The 22,185-nt window shown below is 35.0% G+C and overlaps 3 protein-coding genes across 15 annotated transcripts; 2 read left to right on the top strand and 1 right to left on the bottom strand.

Moving 5' to 3' along the window:
• The first annotated feature begins 62 nt into the window (after positions 1-62).
• Positions 63-9,337, top strand: LOC124222018 (transcription factor SPT20 homolog). 10 transcript variants are annotated; one of them, XM_046632556.2, is made up of 21 exons: positions 63-134; positions 1,427-1,537; positions 1,759-1,953; positions 2,068-2,186; positions 2,298-2,550; positions 2,689-2,901; positions 2,994-3,172; positions 3,261-3,470; positions 3,600-3,759; positions 3,899-3,970; positions 4,050-4,376; positions 4,531-4,690; positions 4,832-5,037; positions 5,131-5,284; positions 5,361-5,554; positions 5,776-5,913; positions 6,002-6,098; positions 6,173-6,249; positions 6,350-6,533; positions 6,687-6,850; positions 6,919-9,337. In XM_046632556.2, exons 2-21 carry the CDS (start codon positions 1,490-1,492, stop codon positions 7,069-7,071), a joined length of 3,303 nt encoding a protein of 1,100 aa, XP_046488512.1. In that variant the 5' UTR covers positions 63-134; positions 1,427-1,489; the 3' UTR covers positions 7,072-9,337. The 10 variants fall into 10 exon arrangements, with proteins under 10 accessions (XP_046488512.1, XP_046488517.1, XP_046488520.1 ...); XM_046632559.2 differs by having other exon boundaries at positions 102-360; positions 2,301-2,550; positions 5,155-5,284; XM_046632557.2 differs by having other exon boundaries at positions 102-360; positions 2,301-2,550.
• bmm (brummer) lies at positions 8,813-17,226 on the bottom strand. 2 transcript variants are annotated; one of them, XM_046632571.2, is made up of 13 exons: positions 16,489-17,226; positions 13,444-13,556; positions 13,239-13,358; positions 12,825-13,013; positions 12,657-12,740; positions 12,394-12,570; positions 12,094-12,269; positions 11,645-11,758; positions 11,028-11,185; positions 10,846-10,933; positions 10,680-10,773; positions 10,165-10,363; positions 8,813-10,079 (listed from the first exon to the last, which is right to left on the bottom strand). In XM_046632571.2, the coding sequence occupies exons 1-13, from the start codon at positions 16,646-16,648 to the stop codon at positions 9,856-9,858; spliced, it is 1,896 nt and encodes a 631-aa protein (XP_046488527.1). In that variant the 5' UTR covers positions 16,649-17,226; the 3' UTR covers positions 8,813-9,855. The 2 variants fall into 2 exon arrangements, with proteins under 2 accessions (XP_046488527.1, XP_046488528.1); XM_046632572.2 differs by lacking the exon at positions 11,645-11,758 and having other exon boundaries at positions 16,489-17,219.
• On the top strand, positions 17,146-22,106 carry Ankle2 (ankyrin repeat and LEM domain-containing protein 2). 3 transcript variants are annotated; one of them, XM_069136956.1, is made up of 11 exons: positions 17,146-17,880; positions 18,429-18,769; positions 18,894-19,208; positions 19,348-19,518; positions 19,598-19,833; positions 19,941-20,088; positions 20,148-20,277; positions 20,474-20,515; positions 20,653-20,761; positions 20,821-20,958; positions 21,038-22,106. In XM_069136956.1, the coding sequence occupies exons 1-11, from the start codon at positions 17,781-17,783 to the stop codon at positions 21,117-21,119; spliced, it is 1,812 nt and encodes a 603-aa protein (XP_068993057.1). In that variant the 5' UTR covers positions 17,146-17,780; the 3' UTR covers positions 21,120-22,106. The 3 variants fall into 3 exon arrangements, with proteins under 3 accessions (XP_068993057.1, XP_068993058.1, XP_046488529.1); XM_069136957.1 differs by having other exon boundaries at positions 17,147-17,880; positions 19,348-19,500; positions 20,806-20,958; XM_046632573.2 differs by having other exon boundaries at positions 17,148-17,880; positions 19,348-19,500.
• The last annotated feature ends 79 nt before the right edge of the window (positions 22,107-22,185 follow it).

Raw genomic sequence — 22,185 nt, 5'->3', positions numbered from 1 at the left:
ACTTTTGACGCGCCACAAAATCCGATCGTCGAGTCGCTAGTGCAGTATTGAAAATATTAACGGCGAATAGTTACACAGTCTACAGCAATATGCTTTATATCCCAGTCCGTGCCTGTGTGGTGTTTGTATAATAGGTTACACTATGCTCTAGAATGACATTTGTAGTTTGTAGTTATTATTTATTTTAAATGAAATAATCTCGCTTAGCTAGTTCTGCTTGTTAATAAATCCGCTGATACTGCCTCGTAAAGTTGTGAATTATTTATTGATCGGTATGAGGTTATGATAGGCGAGTTCACCTGGCTTACATTCTGTGTCCAATGTTTACTATTAGATCTCTTTTTTATATCTATAATGAAGGTAAATAGTTCATTATCAAAACATCAGCTTGTAATCGATAATTTATGTTACTCACCATTTAATTTTTTCACACATTTGACATAACCTCGATTCAATGTGTTTTCTTGTTTTGACATTTCACTTTTGATGCAATACCGTACATACACGAATACCCGTAATACTGTTCAAACATTATACCGCGAATCTGTTGGAACTCTCGTTAATTCTCACGCTTTCTTCCATTTATATTATTATACTGGCGAGTAAAGGTCACCCAAAAGATTACTCCATTTTTTTTTTTCAATTTTCATTTCATTCACAATTGTCACAAGCGAGACAGGACAAGCATTGGCCTCGAATATCTGGCAATTCTTTATGTTTCTTCTTCACCTACGTATGCATATTCTCTAAAGAAAAAGTAATTAGAGTCTTTCAAGTATTTGGGTCTCGCATCATAATAAATTGACCCGTTCCTTATAGCACAACATTGAAAAGTGTAAATAACCCAGCTTATTAGTATTTTCTTCGGTTTTCAAGTCAAACCTAATGATAATTATGCTGAATTCAAATCTTTGCACTATATTTTTATATTATGACTACATAGTGTTGATAAAAAAATATTTCATTGTGAATGTGAAAATATCACGGACAAGACCGATATATTACATTTATTCTTCCTGTTACATAACAAATATATGCTTAACACCGTTATTCAACTCACTCTTGATTGATATAAAAAATCGTAGAATTGAATTATTCAATTTCAACAGTGGCATTGTACCATCATTATCATTATTATTACGATTATTATAGTCAATTTTAAATTTAGCTCATTCAAAATTTATATTTAATCTCCATGTAAACTTGGTGTGGCTGGTTTTTCTATAATTGATACATATTTACAAATAGCATACTTGTTATTCCACATATTTTTAAAATTCACGTTTATAAAGACCAGAAGTAAGTTCGGCTCTGTAGGAATAACGATGTGTTCCCATTTTGTATAATAACATAAAAACAGTGACAATTTTAAATTTACCAAAGCCTTTACAGTTACCCATTTCACTCATAGTTATACATTTTACAGAATATAGCGGATCGGCGGTACATGAACTATGACACTGAATGCTAGTAAAAACATCCAGCCAAAATGATTGGCACAGTGTCCAGTTTGGAAGATGCTTGTCGTCAAGCTCAGGTAAGCAATCATGATGCAATATTACACAAAGAACACAGGGCATTATTTTTCACAAATGCACCCTACATCTATGTACTTACGTATGGAGGCAGTTGAATGGAAGGGAAAGAAATATCCTTCAGCTGAAGCTGTAACATATTTTTAAGGACAGTTGATCAACTAATATAAAATGCTATCAACTCTGCATAGATGTAGTCATGCTTATCTTATACTTCCAACAGGATATGATTGACCAAGTGCCTGGGTGCTGGAAAGAGTTTCAGACTCAGAATTGTCTAAATTCACCCTTAAATCCAATTCAATGTGGCAATAAAAAGGAACAAAATCACTCTAAGCGTAGCATTCAGTCAAAATTGACAAGACTATATTTTGAGGAGTTGTCAAAAGTTCCACACGCAACACCTGACTCTGTTCTGGTATGTATCGTCAACTCTATGTTGTGACAACTGATGCTTTATATTAAAATGAGTATATAAATTTGTACTGCATTCAACAAAAATTTCTCTAATTGACTTACATACTTTGAATAGAACAATCTCGAAAATGAGTGCGACCTTCTGGGTAGATTGGTACAAAGAGAAGGCCTCCATACGTTAATTGTAAATCTCTATGCTGGCAATAAAGGATACTCATTAGGGATAAGAAACAGGTAATGTTGTTATGAGTCCTCCAGTTTTTAAGCCTAGCTTTCTCAAAGAGATGGGATTCTGAAGGATGAATTTCCTAGTAATTTTACTTTACATCTGTTTGTTTTGACCAGCAGTGAAACAGGACATACATTCGATAAAAACACATTATTATCTGAGACTCAGTTAATGGGGTATGAGCAAGGGGAACTATTATCCTCAATAGACAATGGACAATTGCCTGCGATCCTAGCTGAACAATTAGAAGGAAGTCATTCGCATTTATTTTACGATGGATGTATTATTGCCGAAGTACGAGATTACCGTAAAGCCTTTCCTCACGCCAAGCCTGAAGTACATCATGTTCTTCTCAAGCCTACAACACAAGTAAACACTTTAAAAACATAGTGGACAAACTTAAAACTAGATACTGTAATCTCTAAATCACGTATGCCATTTTGTAAATACGTTTATTGCCAATGAATAAATTTTGGGCAGTTTTTAACAACAACTAATGATTATTAGAGTGTACTCTCGGATGTCTCGACACTAACAAGCGATGGAGATTGGAGCCATGAAGAACGACTCGTCTTGGAGTCTCATCTGGTGGCTGCTACACAGGGACCGCTTTGCCTGGATCCCAGTCCAGCGCCTAGTTTGGCAACTACTCGGATACGTCAGTCGAAGGCCCTAATTACTGATCATCAGTTAATGCGGCAGGCTAAAAAGTTTTCTCAGGTATTGCTGATTTATCGGCTTACGCTGCGAGAGATTCGTCCAATGGTACTGACGACACAAGTTCATTGTAAATGAATGAATGCATTTCACAGGTTACAGTAAATCGAAAGAGAAAATTAGAACAGCTTGCACAGCCTGAGGGCTTGACAATTCAAGACTTGATGCAGAAATTACGTACAAAAAGGGGACTATCAACAACCACTGCCTGCCCACCACCGTCTCTTGTTAATCCTCCACTTCTTCCACCGAGCACACCGATTGATGTTCTAAGGTATTCATACTATGTCACTGATTAAATCGTATGGGGTAAATTAAAGTTAATGTATAATCAATATACTGATGGAGTTTTGCGGTATCAGGTATGCGAAGGCGTACGAGCGACCACGGGAAACACGAGACTGTCTACCACAACTTATAGAAGAATATATATTAGAGACTGAAAGGGGCCAAGGTCGAATATATCATATAAAGCTTTCGATTCTACAGAGACCTTCGAATTCTGAGTACCTTGGTGAGCTTTATGTAGATCGAGATCATCGAGAAGGAGAAAAAAATGGATCGGCTTGTCGGTATGTGTAAAATGGATGCTTCTGAAATAATGTAAAAAAGTTGATGTGACATAGATTTATTGTAAATTCTTCAGCTTATCAAATTCAATATTTATGCAGAGATTTTAAATAAGAATATCCTTCAAACAGGTTCAGTCTTGGTACTAGAGCACAGGCAAATCATTATATACAGCAATTTACGGAAATATTTACAGAGGAAGGTAGGAAAAATGTGCGAATAAAACATGTTGTACCAGGGCAGCCCCCTCGTGTTACCTGTACTCCTGGAATGCAGCGTGCGCATCAACAGGTAACTTTTTATCAATTATAGTATCATTGAAATTATATTTAGAATGAGATACTTTTATTCAAGAATATTAATTAACTATCGAAGTTTTGATTATTCAAAAAGTTAAAATAAATCCTCCGTATTGATTTTTTATCTACAGGCACAAGCACAAGCAGCTCAAATTGTAGCCCAGCAACTGCAACAAGCCCAATCGCAGCACGTCGCCCAGCAGGTTTGTAGCAATTGTCTACTCTGTTGACTTTTTTGTAGCTTAGAAAAAGTTTAATTGTAATCTTCTTTATACTTCATAGATCCTTACAAGAGCTCAAGGACAATTGAATACGTTAACAAGCCAAGTAGCTTCCATGAAAACTGCATCAGATGCATCGAGCTCCTGTCAAGCTAATTTGGCAAGCTTGGATCTATCGGTTGTTCCATCTACGGCAGAAGCAACAACATCTAATTCAATTCCAGCGATGAGTAACGGCATGCTACATAATACAGCTACTGTTCAAGTAGATGCTTCACCGATGCCGGGAGCCGACGTTAATTCCTGTAACGGTTCAGGAATCTTAGTGTTTCAGCAAAAGCCTGCCCCTTGTGTAAACAATATATCAGCTACGAATGTTCCTGTTCTGGTACGAATTTTAAAGAAATCTGTAAAACGTATGAAAAACGTGCGATTTTAATCAATTGTCCAGAAATCCGTGCGGCAACATGCTAAAAAAAGAGACAACGATTTAAAAATTTTTCTCATGTTAGTAGTTTATAATTTTTAACCTTTGTTTGTAGCAAGCCCAACTGCAAGCTGGTACCCAGGGTAACATTAGAGAGACTTCGAGTCAGAGTCAGGGAGAGACATCTTTCAAAAAGCACTCTACGAATCCTGCAATAAGTGCTCTTGTTACTTCTCTCATGAATTCAGCACAACAATTTCAGCAGCAAGCTGCAGGTTTGTTTCAGTTGGAAAATTTTACTCATGCATATATATCAGCGTATTTGGTTTTCAAATTTGACCACCACTTTTGTGACTCATAAATTTAACATAATGGGCTGCCTGGCGAATTCCAAAACTTTTTCCAATCCTTTACAGCTAATGCAGCTGCTGCAGCCATGAACAATAGCGCGCAGGCTAGTACAAAATCGAATAACACTGCTATTCTTAGCTTACTGAACAGCAGTCCTGCCAATTTAACTCAGCAGAAGACTCAACCTCGAAGGATCTCCTTAAATGCTACTATACCACCTAGGGTGATCGGGCATGGCAATGTGATCACCGTTCCTAATACTACAGGCCAGGTGATTGTTTCTGTTTATCATAAATCGTTATTGATCATCTTATCACTGAACATATAGTATTAATATTAAGTAATAATCATCTTTAATTACTAGATAGCAAAACCTGTTACATTCCAGGTGAGGGTAAGTTTTGCCCCTGCTTTGACGGGGCAGCTAGCAGGAAAACAGGCTGTGCGATTGGCTAGGGTACAAGATCCTGCTTCCACGCTCGGACTTTCAATGCCCGGATTGTCTGCTTTGCTCGCTGGTAAGATTTAAACAATTAACATAAACAGTAAATTGATTAGCGTGAATAATTTTGATTTTTTTCTTATTGGTAATAGGTACACCTTCGGCTGACAACCCGATTCCTGGAATTAATACAACTTCCTCTTTATTGGAGAGGCTAACAGCCTCCTCGAGTCAAAGTAGCCAACCATCTAGCCCTATGACTAGTCCACCAGCAACGAATGTGAATTTACAGGGAGTCAATCTCACTAGTCTACCCAATTCAATAAATGGTCTACAAAATGTTCAGGTTAAATAGCTCTACTGATCGTATGTAAATGAATGTGATATTTCAGCTCCACATGGCTAGCTGACGATGCTTAGCTCTCTGATTTTCTGTTTCATTCTGAGAGAAAAGCATAATGTAAAATTTGGTCAACCTATTTGTATTAACTAGAGTTGAACTAGAAAGTCTCTTGCATAAATAACACAACATAAACATTCAAAGTGAATATTCCTATCTGTTGGCAGGTCTCTTTTCCTGGTTTATCTCAACCAATAACGATGTCACTCAATGTTTCGGCAGCTACAGGATCAGTTACCCCGAGTGGAGTAATCGTATCTGTTCCAATATCATCTGGTACCAATACGTGCACGACTGTTTCCAGTGTGAGTTACTGTCACAATGGCAATAATACATTCGCAGTCTGCTGTAGATTATTTCATTACAAATGCTATTGTATAACTTTCGTTTTAGATGGTATCTGCAACTGTTGTAACTACTGCAGTGTCTGGGAGTAGTCCGACAGTAGTAATTGCTAACCCTGCCAATACTCATTTGTCATTACCAATTGGTAAGAAATTTTGGATTTAAATTCAAATATGATCTCATTATGTAGCACCTCAAACACCGTCTATTTCATTTCAGCTCAAATCATACCATCAGGAGTAAAAGGCTTATCACAACAAAACATGCATAGTACTAATTCAGTTACTCTTTCACAGGTATTGTAATAATAATGTTGCATGATATACAATATCATTTCTTGAAATGCACGTAGTGGCTTTCATGTACATCCATCTAATCACCATTTTTCCGGCAAAGGGAGGACCGGCGATACAGCTTGTTGGATCTCAGAGGCAGCGGCTTAATCAAATCGCCCGTCACGTACAGCCAAATCAAGCTAAACCAACTATTATGCCGAGCCAGTTAGTAACTGTTGCGAAACCTGTACCAGCAAATCATCTGATTTTGTCTGGTAATAAACAGGTGTTAACTCCAATTGGAGGTAAGATATTTCTTTTCTTTTTTTTTTTTTTTTACAGTCACAACGCTGAAAATAATCGAAGAAACATTTTAAAGAATAAGGGAATATTATTACTATTTGACAAATGTTCTGTTTGAAAACGGCCGAATGTGCTGAAATAATTGTGTATTCCAGGTAGCAAACCAGTGTTGATGGCGACTCAAGCTCCATCTTCCGCTAGGGTAGTATCTGCAAATAAGCAAACATTGCTTACAAAGTCTTTGCACACACGACTATCTACAGGATCCACTAACCTGCAGCCTCAGAGCCTTGGCATTACAGGCTTATCGCAGCAACAGGTATACTGTACATGTATATGTGATGTTACAAATTCATTAACATCTTCAATAATACTTATAATTCACAGTTGCAGAGGACCCTTGTGAAGCCGGTCCAGCTGCAACAATTACAATGTTTAGCTGCTCAACATAAGGCAGTTGTAGTAGCTGGAAACTCGCCAAATAGGACGCAATTGCAACAACAGCGAAATAAATCTACTCCCGGGGAAGACTCTCTCTGAATACGTTCAAATACCTTAAAATAAGTCACTTTGAATTAAAATAATAAAAGCCTCTTTGCGAATGATATTGTCAAGTACATTATTATACATATTATAGTATATATTTTACGTAAGTAAAAAATTAAATTTACACGCCGTTCAAGCAATATACCATCATATTGGGTACTGTTTATTCATTGATTTTCGTGTAAATAATAGATTTCTTTTCAATGTATTGCCCTGAAATACATGATTTATTTATAAAAAAAATTAAGCAGCAGTCAGGAAAACGGTGAAAATATTAAATAACACGTGCATGTACAATAACGCACCTGCACCAAATCGAAACAAAAGTCTTGCAAAACCATTCGATAACGCAGGGGGGCTGGGGAAGGGGGCTTCAATTATTGTACATATTATATATACATATGATATATGATTTGTTTTATATAAAAAAAAAAAAAAGAAAAAAAAGTAATAAATATTCCATTTTTATTGATTTTTTTCATCCTACTAATTTCTTAACTACAATTGATTTCAGTTTCCAGAAGGTTGCAATTATTTCGTCTTGAAAATTATCACATTCGTATGCTGTGTCGCGGAAGAATGTTCACGTTTTTTTTTCTCTTAGAAGAGAGTGCACAAAATTGGAAAGGTTAAAAATCAACTTTTCACTGGATATTCAACTCTATCATTACAAGATGGGTAGAAATTTTATTGTATCAAACAATTCAAATTTTTTCTATAAGTAGTTCGGTTAATCGAGTTTTCCAAAGGGGAAGTTTACAACTTTGAAGTTTTATCAAATATCTTATTATGTATGTATAATGTACCTGAACAATCAGCAATGATATGTTATGTGTTATATAACATTGAAATGATAGGAGCTTACCTACTATTGAATAAAGCACTGTTACAAGTATTCTGCAACTGAACTTTAGTAAAATGTTTGTCCTGAATATTTCAGCCACTTCTCAATTAGTCGCGCAATAAAACGAGAACATTATTACGAGCATCGATGAACACAGTAGATATATAAATAGATATTGTTATTTGTAAATTATAAGGAAGTTATAACATATCTGTAATAATGTTCCTAAATATCTGACAGAAAGCTACTCGTAAAAACAATTTCAACCATATTTTTGTCGTACAATTCATGATGTGTATTTGAGAAAGACATTTCTTTGTAATACAACACAATAGCTTAACTGACAATATGCAAGAAAAATTTATAGAATCGTTCAGAATATTTTAATATCATTCGACAAGTACAAACTTTTCTGGTAGAATGTAAATACGTAAATGAAACATACCTTAGTATAATACGTCATTTGATTGAATGATTAATTTCTCAATTTAATCCCCTTATACACATGGTTTGAATATGAACTATCAAATTATTATGTAGTATAATTCTTTTTTCGGTGTAATAAGGTGTATTGGAAAAAGCAACTAATTTCTAAACATATTTACTTACATAATAGCTAACATTTTGAACAAAATTATTATAATACGTTTCATTTTTTTCGATTCCAAATTAACTCTAAGTAGGGAAAAAACGAGTGCAGCATTATGATTTGCTGTATGAAAAAAATAAATAAAAAAAATACTTATAAATGCAAATAAATTATGTTCCAACAGCTGCTGAAAACCAGGTAATTGTTCACGTTCTCAAAGTATTAAGTTACTGTCATTTACGTAACCTCGTAGTGGGTGTAATGTATTGGGGAGGAAAAAAAAAAAAACAATTTTAACCACGTTTAAGACATTATTGAAATTTTTTTTTTTAACTGTATTAAGGTACGTACGCGAAAGCGAAGTATGATTTATTTTATAGAGTAAAGCTATTATAATACTTTGATAAGATACTTAAGACTACTGGCTAACTTCTGTAGCTTCTGGATCCAGAATCTATCGAGTCCAAGCAAATCACAAATTTGACACACCGACTGCATTGTTAAGTATGGATAATAACCACCAGTGCAGTTAAACAATTGAAATGGAAAGAAAATATAGCATAAAGACAAAAGAACTTACAAAATTCATAAAACATGTCTAATAACCATAATATAGTATATGTATACATATAATTAGAGAATTATTTGTAGGAATATGAATATCTACAAAGTAATACATTCAAACAACAGCTTTGTAGATTTCATTTTTTCGTTCTATTAATCCGAATGAGTTATTTATAAAAAAAAAAAAAATATTTACAGGTCCTTCAGGTCACTTCGACTGTTCGAAAAATATGAGCTTCATTTGCTCTTTAGCAAAGAATAAGCATATCGAATCATTGTTTTACTAGGTATTCCAGAGGGCGATTGTTTGTGCTAATCTATGTGCTAACTATCTCCTTAAGCGTCACACTATATCACACACGTCTCTCGTCATTTCAGTTCCAAAGTTCTTGAAATTCACTCATATTACCCTCTTTAATTAATTTAAAAACTCTCTTCCTCTTATGTTTCTTAACATATATTTATAAAAAATAAATCTGTTTCTCTTTTAAAAACTGACACGATTCAATTGTTCAGATTGGCAAGGTAATTCGAATTACCATCTGCACCGTTCTACATGTATACAATATTACAGTTTACTGTAACAGTTTCAGACTTAAAATATTGATTTATACAATTTACCTCGGCATCTATTCTCCAACTCTAACTCAATGCCACAGAGTGGTATAAAGCTAGAATATTGAGGTAAATTAATACGCCGTCAATATAAATAAGTTATGTATGACTGGAGAAACATTGCTTTTTGGTTTTCTATTATAATTTAATAATCGTTAACTTAAAATTATAGATTAGAGGTCGATGGCTGGTCAACCTCTGGTCTGCTGTCTGGCGGAGTGGATGTTTGCTCTATTTGCACAACTGCACTTCTGCCCATTCCCCACTCACTCTCTGGGTCTGAGAAAATGTTTGAGCCTTCTTTATCCAAGAAATCATCTTCCAAGGAAATGTCAGACAAATCTTCCAAACTATGTTGATCTTCGTCTGTGTATAGCGACTCCGTCACAACTATATATCCGGAAATTCAAGTGTCATTAGAAATACAGAACAGATATTATATTGTGGATACAATTTTAAAAATGTATGACTGTACCTTCTGCTAGAGTGTGATCGGAAAGCCACGTGGGTTCATCCCACTCGTCGAATTGCAATTTTGTATTTGCCTCAACTTCATCTGGGCTAAGAATCGCTTGCCTTTCTGTATCAGTGACGTCATAGATCTCTGTAACCTGTACTTTGTTGTTGTCATCCATGTAATACCAAACCATAACAGCTTCTTGATCTGACGTTACCTGGATGGAAGGTATGATTAATAGTTAAAACCATTGATGGTATTAGTTTCAAATGTGAGTGACTCCAAAGATATACAAGAAAATTCGTCCATGGTAGATGTTTGATATTTTTTCACCAATGAAGCCGTAGGAATGGAAAATTCTCGGAAATGGCAGGACAATAAATGGCTCTACCAAGCATATTAGCTCGGAGGTCCACAGGCACCAAGTGTAGGTATAGTATGATAGAGAATCTGCCTTAGAAGTTATCACGGTATCACATTTCCACTGTACTTCGGTATTTGAAGACTGACAGAGTAAAAGACAAGGTACTTACTTGAAGAATATTTTCAAAAGTGTCATCAAACGTCGTTGAATCTGCTATGTTGACTACACAGTTCGATTGCCGTTTATAATCCTTCCAAGGCTGCCTATAAGAAAACGAAACGTGAGATATTCGGGATTTTTAATTTTAAGTCTGTATTTAAACAAAAACATCGTACCGTTCATCGTAGTGAAGCCTCAAATTGAGATTTGTTTTCGATTTTTTGCATAATTCATTAGGATGTGCAGCCTCGATGTCGTATATACCTGAAGATTTGTGTGTTTGATTAAAGGGGTGAACTTATGTTAAAAAACGGTTACTCCGTTGTTTTAAAAAATATTTCTCAAATGTCAAACTCACTGGATCCATATTCGGTGATAGCAAGCTGACAATTGATAGTTTGTGGCATTGGTTGATAGTAGACATTGACACCAGGGAATATACTGCTGATTTGTTCCATGAAGTACTTGATCATTTTTACCAGATTTTTTGTCAACTTTGGAGCGTTTAGAACAAATCTATGCAAGACAACAATAAGTAATCATGTTAGTGGGAATGTGATCATTTTAAAGTCAGGCAGTGGAAAACACTTTTACGTCACTACCGGTTGTTGTCTAATTGCTATTTGCAATATTTCTGTATTGTCGAACCATATCCAACTTGATTTATCAATTCTTATAAATACTGATGTTTCAATATTAAATACCGTACAACAGTATTTCTCCGGAATACCTTACACAGGTTACTTTTAGCGAGAATTTACTCTTACATACTATGCTCGACATACACCCCAGCAGAGACTTATGACCTTCGAAATACCAATGAAAATGACCAGCGATTGTAACAAAGTCAAAAAGATAGTTATTGAAGAAATGTCATGTGAAAAATTGTGGATATATTTATGGACTTATCGTGGAGATATAGCAGGAGGACTATACAGGTAAGCAAACACAGAAAAGCGACAGTGTTGTGCTTACCGTGAAGGGCATGTAAGGTGGTTAGCACAAACAATCGCCTGCTGGGGGGTACGCAGAATGTTCCCGATTACTCTGTACTCTAAGGTACGAGTCTCGACCTTGTTACCGACCAGGCTAACAAGAACCACATGCACATCATTAGAGTTAGTAGCTATAACCAAAATGTATGAATGGTATTTGCAATGAAAAAATCGTCTTTCGAAATTTACACCTCAAACGGAGGAGAGATATCGGAAAATCAAATTAAATATATGAAGAAATTGATTCAGAAGAAGTCGTATACTACACACAGCAGGCAAACCGGTGATAAGTTAGTATTTTCCAGTTAGATAAATGAATATGTAAATAGGCGTATCGTATGACTGTCGTTAAATTCTGAGAAAGGAGAAGATCGACTGTAATTAAACTGTTGAGAAGCACAAAATGAAGTACAAGCAATATAAACTTACTTTGTAAATGTAGCGTACACCACGTCAGCTGGTAGTATGTAGGGCAAACTTAGCAAAGATAACAATTTGACACTCCTGTGTTTGAACAGCCAGTTGACGAGTCCCTTATTTGCAGAATCTATAGCATCTTGGAATATTGTCATCACAGTTTCTGGAAGATTGGCAACTAATGCTTCCTAAAATCAATTAATTACAAAAAATCATCTCCCAAAATGATGAGGTCGATTTTAGTACTGTAAAAATTAAGGAAATGAAACAAACATTCGTACTTAGCATTCGATAAACAATCAAATCACAAACCTGTCTATGCATTTTACACTCTGAGCATTCTGGATCATATTCCATGCCTTCGTCTATGGTTTCAGAGACAACAAAAGTTGACTGCACAGCTAAGCAACGTGTGCAGTTTATCAAGTTGTTTCGATGTAAAAATCTCAGTGCGTCATCGAATCCTTGCTTACACATGTTTGACAGTATCTGTACACATTTTGAGTTAAATTACGATATGCCGAATTTCGGATATGAAATTAATTAAAAAATAATGCAAATAAATTAATGTTTACCTCAGGATTTGGGGGAAAAAGTATTCTCGCGAACCTGTATATGTTTTGTTTAGACAGTTCTATACTTGTGTTTGCGAAATTAATCTGAAAATTCAGAAACATAACTCATTCATATTATCCGTATTTCAGTAAAAATAAATAAATTAATCCAAGGCTGTATCATCTCACATGAAATAATTGCGAAGATACATCCCTAGGGCAGATATCACTTTCTCCGCAAAATGGACTAACAGTGATTGTATTTTCGTCAAGAGTAGGCAGATTGTCACTGAAACCACCGTCCATGTATCTGATTCCATGAAATCTCGGTGGTAGTAGTCCAGAGAAAAGTGGTATGAAAGAGCTGGCCAGCAGCGCCTAAAAATAAAGAAATAACAAAAAAAAAAAACCACGTTCTTCAAACAAGCAATTCCCAAGCTACTCAAATTGCTGAGTCAATTCCATATTCTAATCTAGAAGCTTAGTACGATAAAGAAAATGTAGATTAGAAATTGACATTGACAGATAATTTTCTGGTCATTCAAGGTTGAAATCATTTCTATTAATATGGTATCTATAAAGTGTATTATTTGTCATTCTCACCTGTAATAAATCATCTTTTGAGTTATACTGTGAAACAATTACATTTTTCCCATCATAGACTCTGGTCAATGAAATGTGCAGCTTTCCACTAACTATTAGATGCGCATCATCGGGTAGGAACTAGAATGGAAAGCAAATGAAATTAGTGTAGTGGGAAAATTATATTGTAAATCAAGTGATCTTCACGATTAATAGTTCACGCTACCTTAGTCAAACCCTCCAATAAAATGTCTTGCACATTGAACGAAGGGCTGAAAGGCCCCAAAGTTCGCTGCCTGGCTTCGCGAGCAAGCCGCAAAACATTACTTGTGATCTCCCCTGGAAAATGAAATGTATATCAAAAAATAAAAATAAATAAATACCGGTATATATGATGAATGTTGTTTCACTATTGCAAAAAAAAAAAAAAAAGTTGTTCAACTTTTGTCTAAGTTAAATTTTACCTATGTATGATACACAAAGAAATTTCATTCATCGATTGGTAAATAAATCTCTCTGATAAAGCTTAGCTATCATCTCTGTTAAATAACATGTTAAGAATACGAAATATTTAGTGTGTGTTAATTTACTTGTGTATCAAAAATAGTTATCCCCATTTTATTATTATAACTTTCATTCTGAAAGTCAATAACAGTGTAGATTATTTTATGGGTGAAATCAAGTTCACACCAATCTCACAATCACGATTAACATTCAATCACTTTGCCAAATTTTCAGATATAAGTGACAACTAGATTATAATCCATAACCAGATAACACCGACAGTTGTGACAAACTGCAACGTTTTATGAGTACAATATTTTAATTATTGAGAGATTATAAAGATTAATTGTTGACAAGTGTACCTGTATTCTTCTCTACTGCGCAACATGATACGTTCATAAATAAAATGGTTATTGATCTTTGGACTTTAAACATTAATCTTCCGATAAGTCGATGTTTAGCAAAAAAGAAAGAGAGTTAGAGAAAAAAAAATGAAATTTATCCATAAAATATTCCTGGATTCTTTCAACGTACCAGAAACAGCAGAAAAGTATTTCCTGTGCAGTCCACACATAATTATACTATAATAAAGCAACTGCAGTAGTTACTCTATTGTGTCCATTGTTTATTCCCTGAGAAAATATTTGCTTTGTCCACATTGCTTTCACAATTATAAATAGTTAAAAATAAAGTATTTAATGAACCCATACTTTCTATACAGCAAAAAATGATAAAATATGTTGTTATACAATCATTAGCGGTATTCAGTTATGGTGTTTTCTTTTCTCTTTTTGAATGGAAAAAATCATCAAGGTCAATGACCTGCTTTCAGAACTCAAGAGATTCCAAAAAGTTGTCAAAGCTCTTCAACAACCATTTAAATGTAATTAAGGTCATTGAATAAATATCTAAATATAATTGAAATATATCAATAAATAAGTTCAAAAGTAGAAAATTAAAAACAGATCTATAATACTGACACAGCAGTGCTAGAATGACTCAACTTGGAATGCATATTATTATTGGTCAACCGAACATAAAGAAGTTACACAAGTGAGACAACCCACTTCCATTGCTGTATTTACTTGCTTGCACGAGGCATCTCACTGATTGCGAGTAAAAAACTATTTCCAACAAGAGTGTGTGTGTGTGTGTGTGTGTGTGTGTGTGTGTGTGTGTGTGTGTACACATTACGAGTTAGTTTCTTCAGATACATATCAGCTGCCCAAGTTCTGACGTCAGCTGATATAATTCTACCATCAAAACATAGTTTGTGTTTCATAATTTTATTAACGTTTGATTGATCTTTCCCATAATCAGCTCCAGATACTATTAGCGGGGTAAAATAGTGAGAAGCACAGCAAGAAGGAGGTACTATTGATACCGAATGTATTTAAAATATTATACAATGGGTCAATTGTCATAAATGATTGACATATATCAATATAGATGCAATAAACGTTTTTTGTGCAAGATCAGCACATCTCCCTATATAATAATTAAAGAAAATTAACAGATTTACTCTTGATGCATATTACATGAAACTAGAAAGCTCAATCAATATTTATTTGTCACCAGTATCATTCGTAAACGAATCGAAATTTGAATTCTGAACAGCATTGGTAAAGCTAGTGGATGACGGATGTTTATTCTATCGGGTGCTACTTTTAAGATAAGAAAGGACCTTGGCAATTTAGCAGATGACAGTGAATACTGCAACTTCAGTTTATTCTAATGGATTATATCTAATCAGTATGCACGTTTTAGCACTCTATAATTACGTTATTATTTGACTAACAAGAAAGATATTTTCAATATGGTTGATTAAAACAGCAATTTAATCTTACCAATAACAAAAATTCTGTAATTCTCGGAGGCGAGGTGAAAATATGACTTAAAAAAACTGAAATAAATGGGCTTTTCACAGAAGTTTGTTTTTCACTGACTACTGGAAATAAATTTTTGCTAGTTTCGGGTTATACGCAAGCTGGATCTCAATTTTCTTCGATGTTTTGTCAATTGCGAAATAACTATGTCGCTTGGTCAGAGTGGTGACAATTTTGCTCAAGTGAAATTCCCTGATTTTTCCCTAACTTTCCTTGTCAAAAAATTCAGAATTCACCTACCTTTTCTCATCAAACTTAACTATACACCTTCAATATATGAATTTAGATTAACAACTACATAGTATTGCTTCGTTTCACACAATTATTTACGAACACAACATGACATTTATTTCAACATCACCTCAGATAATATATAAAATTCAACAAAAGCATAGTTGAAGCTTGAAAAAAATTTATAAAAACGTAAGTTTTTCCGCGTGGCCGATCATAATTCCCTGACTTTTCCCAATAGACAAAATTTCCTGACTAATCCTGGTTTTCCCCTGTCACTTTTACCTCAAACAATGCATTGTTGATTCAACACTTGTTTCTGTCCGATCAACAACACAGGTTATACTACTATTTGCCGACAAAATTCCCTGACAATTTGCTATATGCTTTACAGATTTTTCTCCAAAATATAGACACCTAAAATAGTACAGTAAAGAGTCTTGAATAGACGTCTTATTTACAAATGCATTGTGATTGTTTTGATCAGAATGATGTGCATGGTGAATGAACTAGATTGTATATAAGATGTGTGCAACTCATGGTCAGTTGACAAGCTGTAGGTGTGCAGAGTTGAAACAGGTTATAAGAGGGCGCGAGCGCAACTGAAGTTTTTGGGGTTTAGCATAAAGTAAATAAATGCTTGAGCATACCGAGTGGTAGATCTAAGAGAAGGGCGCATGCTGCGATAGCTCCGGCTGATGCTCCGCTTATTTTGTCAAGGAGTAGATGAGGTGCATATTTTTTAAAACAAACCGCAACTCCGACGTGGTAAATGCCGAGGAAGCCACATCCAGCAAATGATAAATTCATTTTTCACAATCCGGTTAACCGAAATGAAGTCTCTCGTTGTCAACTCTGGTTGCAGACCGACTCAAAACTGTTATTTACTGTATTTATATCAAGCAGAAGTAAATCTTACGAGCGTAAGACTCGGTTACTCGAGTCCCTGATTGTCAAACAACGACTGGTTAACCTTACGCGACCGTCGCGTGACGGAACGAAAGACCGACTGATTGTGATATTACTCTAATCGGTTAAGCGGGCTATCGCCGACGAAGTGATCGCAAACACTTCCGTGCCTCCAGCTGTATTTTGATACACTACTAAAGGAGAGCTGGGACAGCTGGCTGCTCTCAAAATGCGACTGAAGGACTGCAGCAAGTACAATTAAAAACAAAGAATAGATAACGTGCTACGCAACTGACGTCTTCCTTGCAGATACTTGACTTTGGCTTCTGATTGGTTGTCTTGAATGGTGTGGTTCAGGCTCCGCCCATTTGCGTGCGTTCCGTAATATATCTCAAGAAGCCTACTGGCATTTTTGCAGGCCGCAGCTCGGTAGGCTAATAAGTCTAATATAAAATTATTTGAGTTGTGTCGAGTGCAGTTTACAGAGTTGTAAAGTCTCTGGCACTATCACGGCAACGCGACTGCATTTGACAACGCGACTGGCATTACTTCCCGTCCTCTTTGACTGGTACTTGGCTTACCCCCTCTGCTTTTATCTCTGCTTGCCCTATAACGGCATATAGCCACGAAGAAAAACGAAGAAAAAATGATCATACAATATGGGTGTAGAACCACCTTGCAACGGTTGAGTTGAAAACGCGATCACATAAATACTGAGGATAAATCTCATCGTGAATTTGCCGCGGTTCTTTCTGTACCGCATGATTGGCTGAAACGTTTGGAAAGAACGCAACGTCTCTGATTGGTAGGCTGAAAGTTTTAGGCTCCCTCAATTCCGGACCATGAGACGCTGCGCTGACAGTTCAAATTTGCTGTCAAATGGTTTATGTAATTTTGATTCTTGAGATTCGCCCGCTTCGCCGGTCTACGGTTAATGATATTTCTGTAATATTACGTGTGACTACCTCCAGGATTACGCTCGACGATCGCGTAGATATCGCCTTGTAATTTCTACCTTGATATATCAATCAACATGGATACGGACCACGGTAACCTCAACTCTTCCGGGCTTGACATTGTTTATTACGGGGTTTACGTACCACAGGAGGACTCTAACTGGTTCGAATCTAAAGGTACATTGCCGCCCATTTCATCTTGAATTAGTTCTCATTGCGAGAATAATTATCGCTTGTGATTATTTAGATCTGTAGGTCATACACCGTGGTGTAAACAAACAATGCGTCCGCGTGTTATCACCATCTTTTACCCAACTGCCCGTAATTCAAGGCTACATCTATAATGATATAAGACTAATTAAAATATTGTTCAGATAACCAAAGTTTTGTTTGTTTACCAAATTTATAATTCATCGTCATGTACATATTCATGAAATACGATAAAAATAGCATAATACATTTCAAACTTTTAGCTATTCAATATCGTTTGTATTCGTTGTTTTATCTCTTGATAGTATTATCCTACGTTTGCAAAAAAGGAGCAAAATACTTGCCTAATGGCATGACGTTAATGCTATGTGATAGCGTAAGTATTTTAAAACATAGCCACCCATGGAGTTGGAATCCAAATGGATAAGATAAATCTGGCCTACGTAAATCTCTTGTGATTTCCTTGTTATTTCTTTTAGTTTTTGTCCGGCAATTTGTTTTTTTTTTCTTTTTAGACCAGCTATATGTCTACACGGTCAAGACTGATGCTCTCAATATAATCAAGAAATATAAAAAAGGTCGCTTCAAAAGTTTTAAAACTTATAATGAAGCAAAAAACTTTGCTGAACACGGCAATGAACAGTTTTTTACATTGACAACTGAGAGTCAGTCTATTTCAAATAAACGCACTGGCCAAGTCGAAGAGAAATCTGGTAATTTTAAGGCTCCCAAACAGCAAGAAACCGTGCAGTTTAGAAAGTTTATTGAAAATGGGGACTTGGCTAGAGTCAAGCAAATAGTTTGGGAAAATCCAAGATACTTGATCAGTAGTGGTGACACCCCTGCTATTTTGAAAGTATGCACGCAATTTTTTTTGCTGTTACAAACTGTATAAAAAAGTGTAAAAAGATTGGACAAAAAGTAATAGTGATTATGACTTTGGACTTTTGTGTAAATGAACATAAACTTGTTTTGTATAGGAAGGTTCTCGATACAATGCTTTGCACATAGCAGTGAGAGTCGCTTGTAGAGCAGATATGTGCGAACTGATATTGAATACAGTGGGAAATCCAGACTTTATAAAATTATTGGATGGGGAAGATGATTATTCAAACTACCTTAATCGAGCTCAAATATTAGTCGATTTATATTTAAACACTCCTGACAAGGGTCTCAATGAGACTCCGCTACATTTTGCTGTGAAATTTGGACTTAAAGAAGTTGTTCAAGTTCTTGTTTCTTATCCTCAATGTTTAAAGACACCTCGGAATAAGTATAAACAAATTCCTGCTGATGTAAGTCTAATAATAACTTTACTTATTTTTTTGGCTTCAACTTTTTTGTTGATATCTCATTCCAGGAAGACAAATTTTCTTTAGTAAACGTCGCAATTGATTAATATTTAAACACTGATTTGATATTGCATCATTTTAGATAATATGCAGCAGAAAGTGTCAGGAAGACGAGGTATTGAAGAGGGAAATACTTTCGTTGCTAGATGAATTATATTATGTGCCTGTGATAAGATCTGAGGATAATACAACTCAACCATTAATTGGCGAGCTCTTTTCTCCTACTAGTCCGCTTGTAAGTGGTAACGAAAATGTACATTATCACTCACAAGTAAACGGGATAATTACAATACAAGTTATATTGCTTAAATAATTATCAATTCATCTTTCAGAAATTAAACACTGATCCGATAAGTCCACGGGTAGAGGTTTCTGCATTTGCCGGACCAATGAGTAAAAACCAAGCTGTTGAGTTTAGGAGAAAGTGGAAAACTCCACCTAGAATACGTAACACTCCGACTAAAAAATTGAACCTTTCATTCGATGATTCTTACAGTCAGAATAGCCCTGCATCAAACACTATATATCGGCTACAAGATACAGAAAAAGGACTTGAACGTGTCGGTAGGTCAGTATTTTACCTTCTGTAATTAATCTGTAATCTAAATTTTATCTAGCTGTTAAAGTCCAGTACGTCTTGTAATTGACATTAGACTTGTTCATCGTCTATTCCAGAGACCTTGCCAAAGAATATCGTGTTGCATGGAAAGAGTATTGGCCTTTCTTGAATACCTTTGCCGATCTGACCAGTAAGGAGGGACTTGCAAAACTTGAGGAGTTTTTTCAGCAAAAGTTTAACAATCCATCAAAGCAAAGTATAGAAGTAAGTAATCTGTGTGTATATATTTTTAATACAATACAAACATGTCTTAATCCTTACAGAAAATGGACATTGAAGCATGTCCAATTAATGGTAATGATCAAGGGTCAGATTATGAAATGAATGCTCTGTGTACCCAGCTAAGCTTTTCCACGTTGAATATGCTGGATAATCAGGGATCAAGTAAATTTGGTAAGACTGTACAGATTTTAAAATCTGTGCACAATTTACAGAATGTGTAAACAATGCATTAACGTGTTGACTCGTTGCAAAATAAAATTATTGTTTAAAATCATTTCTGTTTCATTATTTTGTAATGAATCTATAAGGAATCAGTTTTGGTTAAAAAATTCGCCAGCATTGATTACGTTCAATGTTTCGTTTTTAGATTCACTGCAGAGCCAGTTATTATGTGACCTGTCTGGTAGCGGTAAGTACATCAGTGGTAAAACAATGAACAATGAAATGTAATGGAAAATGTAATACCAAGTAGAAAAGTGATTGTTTTTCATTTTCTGCAATACACATTTGAATGCGTGTATTTAAACATTGTTTGTCTTCGCACAGATGAAGAATTCGAATTTTTCACACCTCCATCATCCCCACGATCTATATCCAGCGATTCGGACGACGACATGTATGCTGCTGAACAAGGGGACATGACGTTTATTCATGGGTAAGTACTGCTTGCAATTCATCCCATTTATAAATTCTGATAAGAAAAAATTTCTTTAGAAACACAGCATCAAAATTAGATTATGCGGTTTATCATGCCATCTCGGACATGGATATAAACCCAAATTTGTATCCAAATATTTATCGTTGGCGTCACCAGCTCCAGTTGATTATGGAGAACGAACCTTCAAGGTCAAGGTATGCTTAAAATTTAATAGAAAAAATTGTTGACCTTGATACTATTTTCTGACATAATATGTAATTTCATCGTTTTTAGGTTGAATACCCCATTTGCACTGACACGAAAGCTACCATGGAGTCTATCTCAAAATTGTGTTAAAACTCTGGAATACAATTGATGGAAATGGATGATCTCGGTTTTTCATTCATTAAACACATTAAACGGTAAATAATAATTATAATGAGTGTGATGATTCTTTGAAAGAGAAGAAGATGATTTGTGTGGAAGACAAATATAGTATGTAAGACAACATGCAAAGATGAAATATCACAAGAGGCTTATTGGATTCTTGTGAATTATGCTTTTAGAAGTACAAAACTGAATCCTTAAAAGATTGGTACAGCATATTTCCCTAAAGGGTGTTGCTACAAATCCCCCATGTGAATAAAAAGTGATTTATAGATTTTTAAAATTTTCTATAAATAATATATTATTCTTGGTGCTCATAAAGCTTGTTACCTGGTTCAATCAAAAATTGAAGAGCAGTGGACTCTGAGTAAGTTCGTTTGACTTAACCAAAAATTTGCGGCAAACTAAAAGTACTGAAGTTATTGTCACTTGTGACTTCCTTTTTGACATGCAACATAATTTTGTATCAGCTGATTCGGTAGCATGGAGCAATGCGTCAAATACATCCACCTAGGGACTAGAAAAAGTCGATTCTATACTTCCAATTTTCACGCAAATCTGATAAAACACACATTGATGGTAAATTTAACTGCTTTTGTGTAAATCAGACTTGATCTTTATTACTGATATTTTTTCACATGTGATATTCTATATTATTCAGTGGTAAATAATTCAAAGCAATTGATTTCAGCACAATTGTTACGAGAAACATGACTTACAAAAATTCGTTCTATGCCTCTTCAATTACAAGTCTTTCTGATTTTAATGTATGAATACATAACAAATATTCTAAGTACGGAACTTTTTTATTTAAAAAAAAAAAAAAAAAATAAATAAATAAAATTTAAAAAAAAAAAAAAACAATAAAAACCTCAGGAAAGAATAATGTAGGGTACCTAATAATTAGTTCATACATTTCAAGGTATTATGTACTTTTAGCAAGATGATTTCATCTATAATACACTATGTATCTGGTTTTGGCAAGTATTGGATTACCTTTTTTTCACAAAGTTGTCAATGTGAGTTTTTGATAAATGTTCAATTCAGTTTAGTAC

Source organism: Neodiprion pinetum, chromosome 6 (genome assembly GCF_021155775.2).
Source record: "Neodiprion pinetum isolate iyNeoPine1 chromosome 6, iyNeoPine1.2, whole genome shotgun sequence".
Lineage (NCBI taxonomy): Eukaryota > Metazoa > Arthropoda > Insecta > Hymenoptera > Diprionidae > Neodiprion > Neodiprion pinetum.
This window is presented reverse-complemented; position numbering and strand designations above follow the sequence as displayed.